The sequence below is a fragment of the Notamacropus eugenii genome, chromosome 5 (assembly GCF_028372415.1).
Source record: "Notamacropus eugenii isolate mMacEug1 chromosome 5, mMacEug1.pri_v2, whole genome shotgun sequence".
NCBI lineage: Eukaryota > Metazoa > Chordata > Mammalia > Diprotodontia > Macropodidae > Notamacropus > Notamacropus eugenii.
Window position 1 is genome coordinate 18953088 of NC_092876.1, and position 13511 is coordinate 18966598.

General features: G+C 42.5%; 1 protein-coding gene across 2 annotated transcripts in view; it reads right to left on the reverse strand.

Moving 5' to 3' along the window:
- LOC140508285 (uncharacterized) overlaps positions 1–13511 on the reverse strand; it is a 37269-nt gene that overhangs the window by 16959 nt on the left and 6799 nt on the right. Inside the window, exons 3-7 of one of the 2 annotated variants that reach the window (XM_072616084.1) lie at positions 12576–12618; positions 12286–12402; positions 11155–11250; positions 7781–7863; positions 3907–4101 (exon numbers count right to left, since the gene is read on the reverse strand). In XM_072616084.1, coding sequence (XP_072472185.1) covers positions 3907–4008 — 102 coding nt within the window. In that variant the 5' untranslated portion in view covers positions 4009–4101; positions 7781–7863; positions 11155–11250; positions 12286–12402; positions 12576–12618. The remainder of the gene's footprint in view (positions 1–3906; positions 4102–7780; positions 7864–11154; positions 11251–12285; positions 12403–12575; positions 12619–13511) is intronic. The other variant, XM_072616085.1, reaches the window with a different exon arrangement.

Here is a 13511-nt window from a genome sequence, read left to right on the forward strand (position 1 = left end):
ACTAACCTCAGAATAAACAAGAAAGAGGTTAAGGAGGTAAATAAAACTCTGGATAAGGTAGTTATGATAGATCTTTGGAGAAAACTGAATGGGAATAGAAAGGAATATACCTTTTTCTCAGCAGTACATGGAACATTTACAAAAACTGACCATGTACTAGGACATAAAAATCTCACAACCCAGTGCAGAAAGGCAGAGATAATCAATGCATCCTTCTCAGATCATAATGCAATAAAAATTGTAATAAAAGGCCATGGAAAGATAACCAAAAATCAATTGGAAACTAAATAATCTAATCCTAAAGAAGGAATGGGTTAAAGAAGAAATCACAGAAACAATCAACAATTTCATTCAAGAGAATGACTATAATGAGACAACATACCAAATCTTATGGGATACTGCAAAAGCAGTTCTTAGGGAAGTTTTATATCTTTGAATGCCTATGTAAATAAAATAGAGAAAGAGGAGATCAATGACTTGGGCATGCAGCTGAAAAAGCTAGAAAAAGAACAAATTGAAAATCCCCAAGTAAATACCAAATTAGAAATACTGAAAACCAAAGGAGAGATTAATAAAATTGAAATTAAGAAAACTATTGAATTAATAAATAAAACCAATAGTTGGTTTTATGAAAAAACTAATAAAATTGATAAACCTTTGGTCAATTTGACTAAAAAAAAGAAAGAAGAAAATCAAATTACTAATATTAAAAATGAAAGGGGTGAACTCACCTCCAATGAGGAGGAAATTAAAACAATAATTAGAAACTACTTTGCCCAACTTTATACCCACAAATTAGATAATCTAAATGAGATGGATGAATATTTTAAAAAATACAAATTGCCCAGATTAATAGAAGAGGAAGTTGAATACTTAAACAACCCCATCTCAGAAAAAGAAATTGAACAAGCCATCAATGAACTCCCTAGGAAAAAACCTCCAGGGCGAGATGGATTCACAAGTGAATTTTATCAAACATTTAAAGAACAGTTAATTCCAATACTATATAGACTATTTTTGAAAATTGGGGAAGAAGGAGTCCTCCCAAATTCTTTCTATGATACAAACCAGGAAGAGGCAAAACAGAGAAAGAAAATTATAGACCAATTTCCCTAATGAATATAGATGCAAAAATTTTAAATAAGATTTTAGCAAAATGAATACAGCATCTTATCACGAGATTAATACATTATGATCAAGTAGGATTCATACCAGGAATGCAGGGATTGTTCGATATTATGAAAACTATTAGCATTGTTGATCGTATCAACAACAAAACTAACAAAAACCACATGATTATCTCAATAGATGCAGAAAAAGCTTTCCACAAAACACAACACCCATTCCTATTAAAAACACTGGAGAACACAGGAATAAAGGGAACTTTCCATAAAATAATAAGCAGTATCTATCTAAAACCTTCAGCAAGCATTGTATGCAATGGGGATAAGCTAGATACATTTCCAGTAAGATCAGGGGTGAAACAAGGATGTCCATTATCACCACTATTATTCAATATGGTACTAGAAATGTTAGCTGTAGCAATTAGACAAGATAAAGATATTGAAGGAATAAGAATAGCCAAAGAAGAAACTAAGTTATCACTCTTTGCAGATGATAAGATGATATACTCAGAGAATCCCAGAGACTCAAGTAAAAAACTACTTGAAATAATAAACAACTTTGGCAAAGTTGCAGGTTACAAAATAAACCCACACAAATCTTCTGCATTCCTATATATTAGCAACAAAGTCCAACAGCAAGAGATAGAAAGAGAAATCCCATGTAAAGCTAGGGTAGACACTATAAAATACTTAAGAGTTTACCTGCCAAAACAAACCCAGGGATTATATGAACACAATTACAAGACACTTTTTGCACAAATAAAGTCAGATTTAAGTATGTGGAAAAACATCAGTTGCTCATGGGTAGGCCGTGCTAATATAATAAAAATGACAATTCTACCTAAATTAATTTACTTATTTAGTGCCATACCAATTAAACTATCAGATAATTATTTTCTAGAGCTGCATAAAATAATATCAAAATTCATCTGGAAGAACAAAAGGTCCGGAATATCAAAGGGACTAATGAAAAGAAATGCTTGGGAAGGTGGCCTAGCACTACCAGACCTCAAATTATCAAAACCGCTTGGTATTGGCTAAGAAACAGAGAGGTAGACAAGTGGAATAGACTTGGCACTCAAGACACAGTAGGCAAGGAATATAGCAACCTCCTGTTTGATAAACCCAAAGACCCCAGCTTCTGGGATAAGAACTCACTGTTCAACAAAAATTGCTGGGAAAACTGGATAACAGCGTGGCGGAAATTAGGCATAGACCCATGCCTGACACCATACACAAGAATAAAGTCCAAATGGGTACATGATTTAGGTATAAAGATTGATACGATGAATAAACTGGAGGAGCAAGGAATAGTGTATTTATCAGATTTATAGAGAAGGGAAGAATTTTTTACTAAAGGAAGAGATAGAAAGCATTATGAAATGCCAAATGGATAATTTTGATTACATTAAACTGAAAAGTTTTTGAACAACCAAACCCAATGCAACCAAAATTCAGAGGGATGTAGTAAATTGGGAAAGAATTTTTACGGCTAAGCTCAGGGATAAAGGCCTCATTTCTAGAATATATAGAGAACTGACCCAAATGTATAATCATACAAGTCATTCCCCAATTGATAAATGGTCAAAGGATATGAACAGGCAATTTTCAGAGGAAGAAATTAAAGATATCTATAATCACATGAAAAAATGCTCTAAATCACTATTGATTAGAGAGATGCAAATCAAAACAACTGTGAGGTACCATATCACACCTATAAGATTGGCAAACATGACAGAACAAAAAAATGATAAATGCTAGAGAGGATGTGGCAGAGTTGGAACACTAATTCATTGCTGGTGGAGCTGTGAGCTCATCCAACCATTCTGGAGAGCAGTTTGGAACTATGCCCAAAAGGCTACAAAAATGTGCATACCCTTTGACCCAACAATATCGCTACTAGGACTGTATCCCCAAGAGATCATAAAAATGGGAAAGGGTCCCACGTGCACAAAAATATTTATAGCAGCACTCTTTGTAGTTGCCAGAAACTGCAAGTCAAGGGGATGCCCATCAATTGGGGAATGGCTGAATAAAGTATGGTATATGAATGTAATGGAGCCATAAGAAATGATGAACAAGACTTCAGAGAGGCGTGGAAGGACTTATATGACCTGATGCTGAGTGAAAGGAGCAGAACCAGGAGAACTTTGTGCACAGCAACGACCACAGTGTGTGAGAGTTTTTTCTGGTAGACTTGGAATTTCGTAATAATGCAAGAACTTCTTAAAAAAAAAAAAATCCGAACCGTGGTTCTCTAAGGCAAAATGCCTTCCACACTCAGAGAAAGAAATATGGAAGTCATTCGCAGAATGTAGCAGATCATGTTTGTGTATGTGTATGTTTTTGTGTATTATGTTTTGATTTGTTATATGATTTCTTCCATTTATTTTAGTTTGACTACACAGCATGACTATAGTGAAAATGTACTTAATAGGAAAATATATGTAGCACCTATACAGAATTGTATGCGGTCGTGGGGAGGGAGCGGGGTAGTGGGGATAGGTGTGGGGGGGATAAAATCTTAATTTTCTGGCAGTGATTGTAAAACATTAAAACAAATAATAATAAAATTAAATTAAAAAAAAAAGAATATTCTATCAAGAGTTTGTGAGAAGTTGGTTACTACCGTGTATTCTGGGAGGAAAAACAAAACAACTTAACCGTGATCTCTCAGGAGTCAACGAAGAACTTCTCAAATAAATCTGCTAAATGTCTGTAAAAGTAAGTAGAGAAAAGTAGGAAACGAATTATGAAGAGATTATTCACAAGATGGCCTGACCTGAACGTTATGAGACTGTTTCTGGCCAAATGAGGAAGAGTTCTCCGTTTTTATACAGAAGGGCTGAGATTTCCCTGGGTGTGATGAGTCATACTTAAACATCTTCTGTCTTTGCTTTATGATAGCTTTCAATTGTTCATGGAATAAATGTACTGATTCATTTTAATATTCAATTATGGAGACATAAGAGTAAATCTGTGGGGAAAGAAGGGTTCCTTCATTAAAAATTAAAATTTTATCAAATGGCGTTAGAGATTATATATTAGTATAAAAAAGATAGTGACAATCTATGAAGAATAGATTATTTCATGATGGTGCCACAACTCTAGACCACTGGGCTTACGTTTAGGGAGTTAAGAAGCAGACTGATGGAGAAGATACAAGAAAGTGATGGCTTCTTCAATTGTTTTGATGCTTGGGAGGGCACATCTATTGTCACAAACTGGTACATACAAAACGTGTGTTTAGCCAAGGCACTTGGAGTTTAATGCATCTCATTTCCAGCAGAATGGTGGGTCTCACTGGTTAAGAAGTTGTATTGTTGTAGGGCAATTCTCTTTCTTGCAGACAAAAATCTCTTCACCTTTTTGTCATTTTGATTTCAGTGACAACATCTGATTTATCTTGTTCATATATTTCACTTAGAGCTTCCTTTATTTCTATTTTTGAACTTCTAAGCAATTAAGGAATTTTTTAGTCTTTTCCTGATTTTTTAGACTCCCAAAAATTTACAATTCTTTTCATTAGGTCTTCTGACTCCTGACTCTTCAGTGCATCTTATTCATTCTGACTGTGAACAATCACTAGAGGAAGGCCATGCTTTTCTTCACTCACCATTCATCTCTGGAATCCCTAACTTGTTCTCATCAGAGGCTCTTTCCTTCCCCATCCTATCACCTTCTCTCTTCATGGGGTGAGCTCATGTCCTCCAAACACCTACATGTGAAGTGTCCAGATCACACATCTCCACATTTCCACCTGGGTGACTTTACTTTGGAACATCTCACTGACTTTTCCACCCTGTCCTACTGCCTTTTGCCCAAAATCTCTTCCTTTGGTGTGTTGTCTTTCCATTCAAAGCATAATCTCTATGGGAACAGGACAGTTTTCATCATTTCTGTTGGAATCACCAGGCCTTAACACAGTGCATGGCATTACTCAGTTGGTTCAGTTGTGCCTGACTGTTCTAGACCCCACTTGACATCTTCTGAGCAAAGATACAGGAGAGGTTTGTCATTTCCCATTCATAACAAAAATGATGACCTGAGGTGAACAGTTAAGTGACTTCAGTGACTGAGGCCAGATTGGAACTCATGCACATGAGTCTCCCTGATTCCAAGCGCAGTTCTCTACTCATTACTTAACCCTTTACCCAATTGAGCTTTCATCCTGCCTTTTTTGAAAGGGCCCTGTGCAAACTTAGCATGGAAGCTTAATTGCCAAATCTGACAAACTTGTTCTGTAAAATTGGATTTAGTCAAAAAACCGCACTTAGGGATCCAGAAGTCACATGTGGCCTTAACTCCTGCAGGCTCCCCACCCCTGCTCTAGATGGATTGTATTCAGATCCCAGGATAGTGTCATTTTAAAGCAATGATGGTCTTCACTCTTATCTTATAATTTCTGAACATATGGCCTTTTTACCAAATGTTAAGAGTATGTTTGGTGAATTTATGACCCACTGATAGAGGGTGAAACATCACAAGTATCCTTGTGACTTCAGAGGTGAAAGACCACATCATAATTTAGTTTAGGACACACTCAGCTCCATTTGCAGCCAGGACCTCATAGTAGAGGGCTCACTCCTTTGAATTAGTCTCCTGTCAGAGTTTTAATGTGGCAGTCTTTCCCCTCAGAAGCAGAAGGGACTCAGCCCCAAAATAGAGTGAAGGAGGGAGAATGGGAGCTGATAGACAGATGAGGGAACAGGAGCTCTCAGGAGGAACCAGTGTTTTACATTGTGGCCCAGGCACAATGTCAGCCTTAGAGAGGAAGTGGGTGCACCAGGACAGGGTCAAGGAAGAAGAGGGGCCATGGCACTGCAGCTGATGGAGACCAGGAAGAGGAATAAAGAAGTAGGCAGGGGCCTGAGTTTCTGGCCATGAGTGTGAATGGACTAAGAAGATGATCCTGGGGCTTCAAGACTGAAGAAGAAAGGCGTTCTTCTGCTTTCCGTATGGCCCACATTTCTAGACAAATTCTGCCTTGGACTCCTCCTCCTGACAGACTCCCTGGCTGGCAGAAGCCTTGTCTTTCTTGACATAAAGATGTCTCCTAAAACTCCTGTGCTGGGCTTGCAGTTCCCAGGAAGGTCTGAGCTAGGAGGTCAGATGGCCTACCTGTAATCTAACTGACTAGGCTTCAGAGACCAAGAAGTGGTCTTTGATGCCACCTTCAGCCTCACTCAGCCCTCTAGAGCCCACCCCCAGAAGCCCTGTCTCCTAATTGGAGAGAGTTCACCTCACTCAGCCCAACCTGTATCCTATGACTACTATGACTACTGCTCTCTGGTCACCCCACACCTCCCCTCCCAATCCCTTTCTTTCATTAAGAAGGCAAAGCACACTCACACCTTTGGCACTAATATCCCCCAAATCTCACCACTAAGAATTTCCCGCAGAAAGGTGTAATGGTTTTTAACAATGAATTTTGGAGAAACCATAACTGACTCCATTTGATTCCACACTGATGTTCTGAGGTATGTCAATATCCCCTTCAGTACCGCCCTTTCCCCAATCTCTTTGAGAAAACTCAGGACTCATTTCCAAGTCACAAAGGGCTTAGAAAATGTTCATGAACTACCTGACAAATCAAGCAGCTACCATTTTTTTTGGACTGGCCTAAGCAGCTATGGTAAAGACCTTTGTAACACACCTTTCTAACTCTAAATCTACACTTTGATCTTTTCCTAAAACTGTTCCTTTCCGTCTCTCTGTCCCCTATCTTGATCTTACCCAAAACTTCATTGTAAGCCTGCCTAAAAGAGCTCAGAGATCCTACCCACAAGATGGGTCATGTATACCTCAGGATAGGTCATGTACCTGTTTCTATGTCCTCTGTGGAAATGAGAGACATGCATGTCCATCAGGGAGTGTGGCACACTCTTGAGTGGATAAATAAACCACACTACACTGTCTGTGTGTAACCTGTACTCCCATATTCTGCCTGTCCCTAGCAAGGATCCTGACAATTCTCACAAAAGAATCAAGTGAGATAATACTGATATGGCTCCTGGCACATAGCACACACCATGTAACCCTTTCCAGCCTTCTTCCACCTTGGTCCTCTTCTCTCTGACCCAGGGACACTAGTCTCCTGGCTGATCCTGGACCAACAACTTCCATCCCCTGACCCTGTGCCTTCCCAATGGCTGTCTCTTATGCTAGGAATGTCTGTCCTCTCACCTGGGCCTCCTGGCTTCCTTCACATCTCAGCTAATATCTCCCCTTCTGAAAACAACGTATTTCTGGTCCCTTCCCTCCCACAGTGCCTCCCATCCATGCCCTACAGAGCTTGTTTGCACACAGATGCTTACATGTTTTCTCCCAATCAGACTGAACTCATGGAGAACAAGGATTGTTCGTTTTATAAATTTTCTTTGCACAACCAATAAGTTAGCGCAGTGCTTGGCAGAGGAACCACTTTCTGAAGGCTAACTGATGTGACCTAAGAAATGGTAATTGGGAAGGATTCAGGGAGACCTGGGAAGACTTGTGTGACCTGAGACAGGAGGACATGAGGAGAACCTGCAGGACAATTTCTCCTTGGCTGTCAGCACCTCTAACAGGGCACCTCTAACAGGATAAAGTTTCTTTGGCTCTCTTAGATTCCCCTTTGCTAGTAGTGATCAGGTCTGTGGATGGACTGCACTCACCTGGGATGAGGGTTTCTGGGCCATAGGAATCATTCTCCTTGGTCTCTCTTCCAAGAATAGGCTGTGATCCTCTGCAAGTTAACCTGTGGAGCGAGAAGAACCTCAGGGTGGGCGAGACCTTGACTTTGCCTTCTCCTTCCAGGGTGGATGCTGACTTACCAAGAATGCTAGAGGGAAAGCTCCCAGAATGGTTACAAAGGTCCTGCTCTGCCCTCAGCGGAGAGACTCCACCTCAGGAGGAGGGCAGCAGGGAGTTTTTTTTCCCAAAATAAAATGAAAAGAGATTGCACACCAAGGGAAGAGGGTAGAGACATCTCCATTCCAGGAGACCTCAACTTGAGGGAACATGAAGGGTTCTCTGCTCTGAATGCAGAATACAGAGACCTTAGCTACAAAGGAAGAAGGCAAAAAGACCTTAGCTCCAAAGAAGGTAGAGATCTCACTTCCTAGTGCATCTCTTCCCAGCCAACCTGCTCTAGCAGGGTCTTCCTAATGCCAAGAGTCCTACTGAGCCCTGCTGTCCATCTTCTAGGTTGACCCCTCTTCTCCCCTGCCCTCCTCCCAGGGTTCCAAACATCACCCCAGGGAGAGAATTCCACCAGGGCCCTCACCCACCTGGCTGATCACCTGAGCTCCCCTCTCCCATTTCTCTACCACCTCCTTCCTTCCCCCTTCTCTGGGACTCCAGACCTCATCAGCAGAATATCCTGGACTTCCAGCTCTCCTCCCACTACCCTCAACTTCCCCACAAGGATATGTGCAGCCTAAATCCATGCTGGTTCCCTCCCCTCTCACATACCGCCCCCTCCCCCAACTTTTTCTCTACAGCCTGGGCCCAGACCTGCCCACCCCCACTGAGCTCTCCTCCAAAGTGGAGACATCTGCCATCTTGGCCCATCTCCATTCCTGACCATCCATATTCCAATGGTAACACCAAGGGGCCCTTTCCTTCTGTAATGTTTTCATCTGCCAAGAGATCTTTTCTCATAGGAATATAGGTGGATCCTAATGAGGAGTTGAGGCCAGGACATTAGAATGCCTGTGTTCCAAGTCTTATGTTACAGCTCATTTTATATAAACTTTATCTACTGATATAAACCTTCCCACCTTCCTCTAAGTCTAAGGGTTTGGCTGTTACCAGATTTAGTAATTTGATTAGGCCTGGGAGGCCTAACTTTCTCCCACCCCCCCACCTCCAAAACTTGAATTCTAATAGTAAAGGGAGAGGTGCAGGAAGCAGGACATGTTGATCCTGCAGCACAAGGACAGCAGGAAATTAGGAAGGAGACCAGAGAGGGATTGCTGTTGGGGATGAGGGGAGCACATGAAGCCAGCACTGAATCCTCAATGATCCTTCTGGTACCTTTTTGTTTCTTACAAAAGTAAAGCCAGTCCCACCCTGAGGGACCTTGTCTGGCAATGGGGAGTGCTGCGCAGGGAGGGGCTCTGTGGTAGAAAACATTACAGGGCTGGGCAGTGAGGCCTTAGGAATATATCTTACCTACCTACAGATTTATATATTCACATACTTACATATATATCTATAAACTTACTTGACTTGGTGATAAAACTGACTACTCAGTTGAGAATTAAGAGCTTTTTCAGAGCTTTCAAGGGAACTCAGAGAATTTAAGAGCATTATAACAATGCCCATTCTAACCGTGGGAACCGCCAGGAAAAAGAAAACACCTGGGATGGAGCATCACCAGGGGGGAAAAGCCAAAAGGCCAGTTTGGCTACTCAGTGCTGTGTGAAGAGGAACTCTGTGTAACGAACTTGGAGAGGTGGCTGGGGCCCAGTTCTGTAGAACTCTTAAAGAGTAAACAGATGCATCTTTAATGACACATAGATATTATGGGAGGCACTAGAATTTACTGAGAGAAAGTGATGTGGGGAGGACTGAACTTTAGACATATAGATATCTGTCACCTTCAGAGTAGATTGCCCCTTCTCCTACCCCCCAATGCCTACTAAGGTAGTTAATTAAGTTAATTAATCCAGTTAATTAAGTTCACAGTCAGGTCTTTTGAATGGAGGTGGCTCACATGGGCAGTTTTGTTTACTTGGCCCAATTACAGAGAATTCTTCCTGTAGTCAGTATTGCAAAGGAGTTCAGTAAAATAGTAGAAGGGAGAGAGACAGATAATTCTCCAAAGTAGAAAATGAAAGGCAAAAATAGACAGTAAAACTGTAATACTTGGAGATAACAACATACCACATTCAGACTCAGACAAATTAAAAGGACAATCAAAACGATTTAGTAACTAATGCTCTATGGGGAAAGAGAGCCAAGACAGAGGAAAGAATTAGGGATGGCTTCTAGGTTGCTAATGTGGAAGAAATAAACTGAATTTGGGGGACACAGCTTCTCTCCACAAAATTACCTTGGATGTCAAAGAAACTGAGCTTCCTTATAGGGTTATGAAAATGGAGACAGACCCTCAGTTGTGCTGTTTTTTCCACAGCCTAAGCACCTCCTGTGCAGACCCCACTAAGATAGTGTGACCACACATTCTGGGAAAGGGAAAACATCCCCACTGAAACAAACTTTGCAAGTTCTGAGACCAAGGTTAACATTCTCCCCAAACCCAAATCACCTGACTTCCTGTTTCTATTACCCAACCACCCCAATGAGGAAAGTGGCTGCCCAGCCTCCCCAAATGGACTGAGGCTGGGAGAACCCCTAATTATGCCTCTACTTGCCCTTCTACCCTTGAGGTACTAACCACAGGGTAATTACCAGGGGGCTGAGGCTACTTTATCTTCTGGGAGGAATTCCAAGTAGTTGGAACAGGGGAGGGAGGCCTGAGCCTGGAGTCAGAAGAACCAAGGGTTCACATTTGACCTCAGACTGTGTGATTGTTGGCAAGTCACTAGACCTGTTTGTCTCACTTTCCTCAATTATAAAGTGGGGAGAACAATGGCACCTCCCCTCAAAGGCTGCTCTACAGATTCCACTGATGAAGTGCTTGGCAGTTCCGGTCACATGGGTGTGATAAAAAGGTGAGCTATTATTATTTTGATTTCTGTCTAGGAGGTTCTTAGGACCTCTAGGCTGAGGAATAACCCAAAACTAACTTCAATGTGCTTAAGACAAGACACTGTTTCTCCTCTGCTCCCCAGTGCAGTGTCTCAAACATACAGATGAGGAAACTGAGGCTAAGAGATTGAGTGACCTGACACAGCTGACAGGTATCTGAGGGAGGGTATGAATGCAGGTCTACCTGAGGTCCAGCACAACAAACTGTTCTACCCAGCCAGTTAGCATCATGCAGAAGACTGATAGCTACAAAAAGGCAGAACCAGAATGGAGGGAAGGGAAGAAGGCGGGCAGGGAGTAAAGGAGACCAGGTCAGATCAGAGGAAGGACTTACTGAGGATTTATGTGCCACAGGCAGGGGGAGAACCAGGACCGGAATCTCCAAGGTCGTGTTTATCCAACAGGTGAAGATGGGGGACAATAATAAATTCTAAAGAGAAGTCAGGAAAAAGCCAATGAAGGGGCTACACCTGGGTCTAATCAAATCAGGCTGCATTCAAGAAACCTCAATTAGATATACTTAGAAATGTACGTTTTCTTGTAAAAGTCTAACTACTATGAATAATTTCAAAAACTGAAAACTATTTGTTAATTTTAAAGGAACAAAGGTCACAGGTTCCCCACCCCTGGGCTAGGGTCTTCACAAATAAGGACACCATTGCCTTTAGCTGTCAAAATGGTTTGCAGGTGTTGGAGATGGGAATAGAGGGTGGAAAAAGGAGAGACCATCCAGTAGAGGAAGCTTTGTCTGAGAAGTGACCAGTGAAAAGGAGGAATGTGTGTTTGTCTGTTGTTGATAAAGACATGACTTGCACTTCACTTTGTTGTGAGTGAGGGAGGGCTGTGCAGGTCACCAGCCTTACTTCTCCCCCAGAGCCATCTGAATCCAGTGACCAGATACTCATCAGGATGACTGGAGATGACCCAGGACGAGGCAGTTGGGGTTAAGTGACTTGCCCAAGGTGCAGAATGATCAGTGATTGGCCTAAGGCTGACAAAGGCATTAAGGCACAACCAGGATTCCAGCCTGGGTCACAGATTTACACCAGCAGGAAATTCCAAGATCATTTTATGGCATCCTTCCAATTCCAAAATCCCTTAGTTTTGGGGTTTTTTTCCTGAGCTGATTTCCAGATCACAAAAAGGCATATATATTCAAATCCTGAAAGGGGCTTAGTTCCAGGTTATCAAGTCCAGCCCCCTCATTTTACAGAGGACACTGAGGTTCAGTGACTTAGCAGGCAAGGCTAAGTGGCTAGAGTCCTGGGCATGGAGGTCAGTTAGAACCGAGTGAAGAACCCTCCCCTTGACCTGTCCTAGCTAAGTCTCTGGGAAAGTCACTGCACCTCTCACTCTCAGGTTTTTATCTGTGAAATGGGGATACTAGCCCCTACCTGGCAGGGCTGCTCTGAGGATCCAATGGGATCACACCTGTAACCCACTTTATAGACTCTAATAGTGGTACCTGGGAATCTGGATTCAAATACAGGTCCTTCCTCATTCCAAATGCAGAGCTCTTCCCCACCTCTGACAGGCAGCCTCCCAGCAAGGGGGAGGGCACAGGCCAGTGGGGACTTCTTTCCTGGTTGGAAGGGAAAAGGATTCTTGGGAGGGGGACTGAAAGAATTCAGAAAAAATGCTTCCTTACCTGGTCAATCTACTTAAGGAGGTAGGGGGAGGGTAGATACCTGAGGGGCTCAAGAGAGGGTCTGGGAGGACTTAGGGGGAGGGAGGGCACCTGAGACACAGACTTACTTTCTCTAGCCAAAGACTCCAGGTTCTTTGATGTCTTCTCAGTCTGGATAGAGAGGTAAATGAAGAAAGTTAGTAAATGCTCCCACAAATGTGCCCTATAACCTTCCATAACTCCCATAATGTCTCTCTCTTCTCTCTCCACCCTTTGGCTTTCTTAGCCAGACAAGGTTCAACTTGACTCCACCCTGGCCCACCTCCTCCCAGCCCAGGGGTGTGTGTGTGCTCCAGGTAGGGGGAGGGCCAAGTGGCCAAAGCTCCCTTTACCCAGCCCCAATAATGCAGAGATGTCTCCAAGCAAAGACCCTTCCTTCCTTGAGTCAGAGGATCTGTTCCCAGACCTCCCCCAGGTTGAATTAGGTGGAGGACTCCCCAGAGATCTATTATTCTTCTATGCCCATGGGGAGGAGTCAAAGCCATATAACCTGCTACCTTCCATCTGGACCCGGGTCCTCTTTTCTATCAAATGATAATGAACTAGAGTCATTCACATTTATTCTCCACACTAAGGTTTCTCAATCAGCTTTCAACAAAACACCATCACCTCACCCCTGGACTATCACAACAGCTGCTGAGGGAAGGGTTCTGCCTGCCTTAAGTCTCTCCCCATTCTGCCCCAGCCCCAGAGTCTAAAGTGTAAGTCTGACTATGTCACCCCATCTCCTACTCAGTAAACTCCAGTGTCTCCCCATTGCTTCCAGAAGCAAATACAAAACTCTCTGCTTGGCATCCAGAGCCCTGCATATTGGCCCTCTGCTACCTTTCCAGTCTTGTGACACCTTTCTCCCCTACCTGTCCTCCTGCATCCAGTGAAAATGGGCTCCTGATGGTTTCCCTCAGAAGACTCTCCATCTCTCTGGCCATCTCTCTTGCCTGGGACATGCCCCCTCCTCTACTCAGACCACTGCCTTTCCTGCCTTCCTTTTAAGACCCAACTAA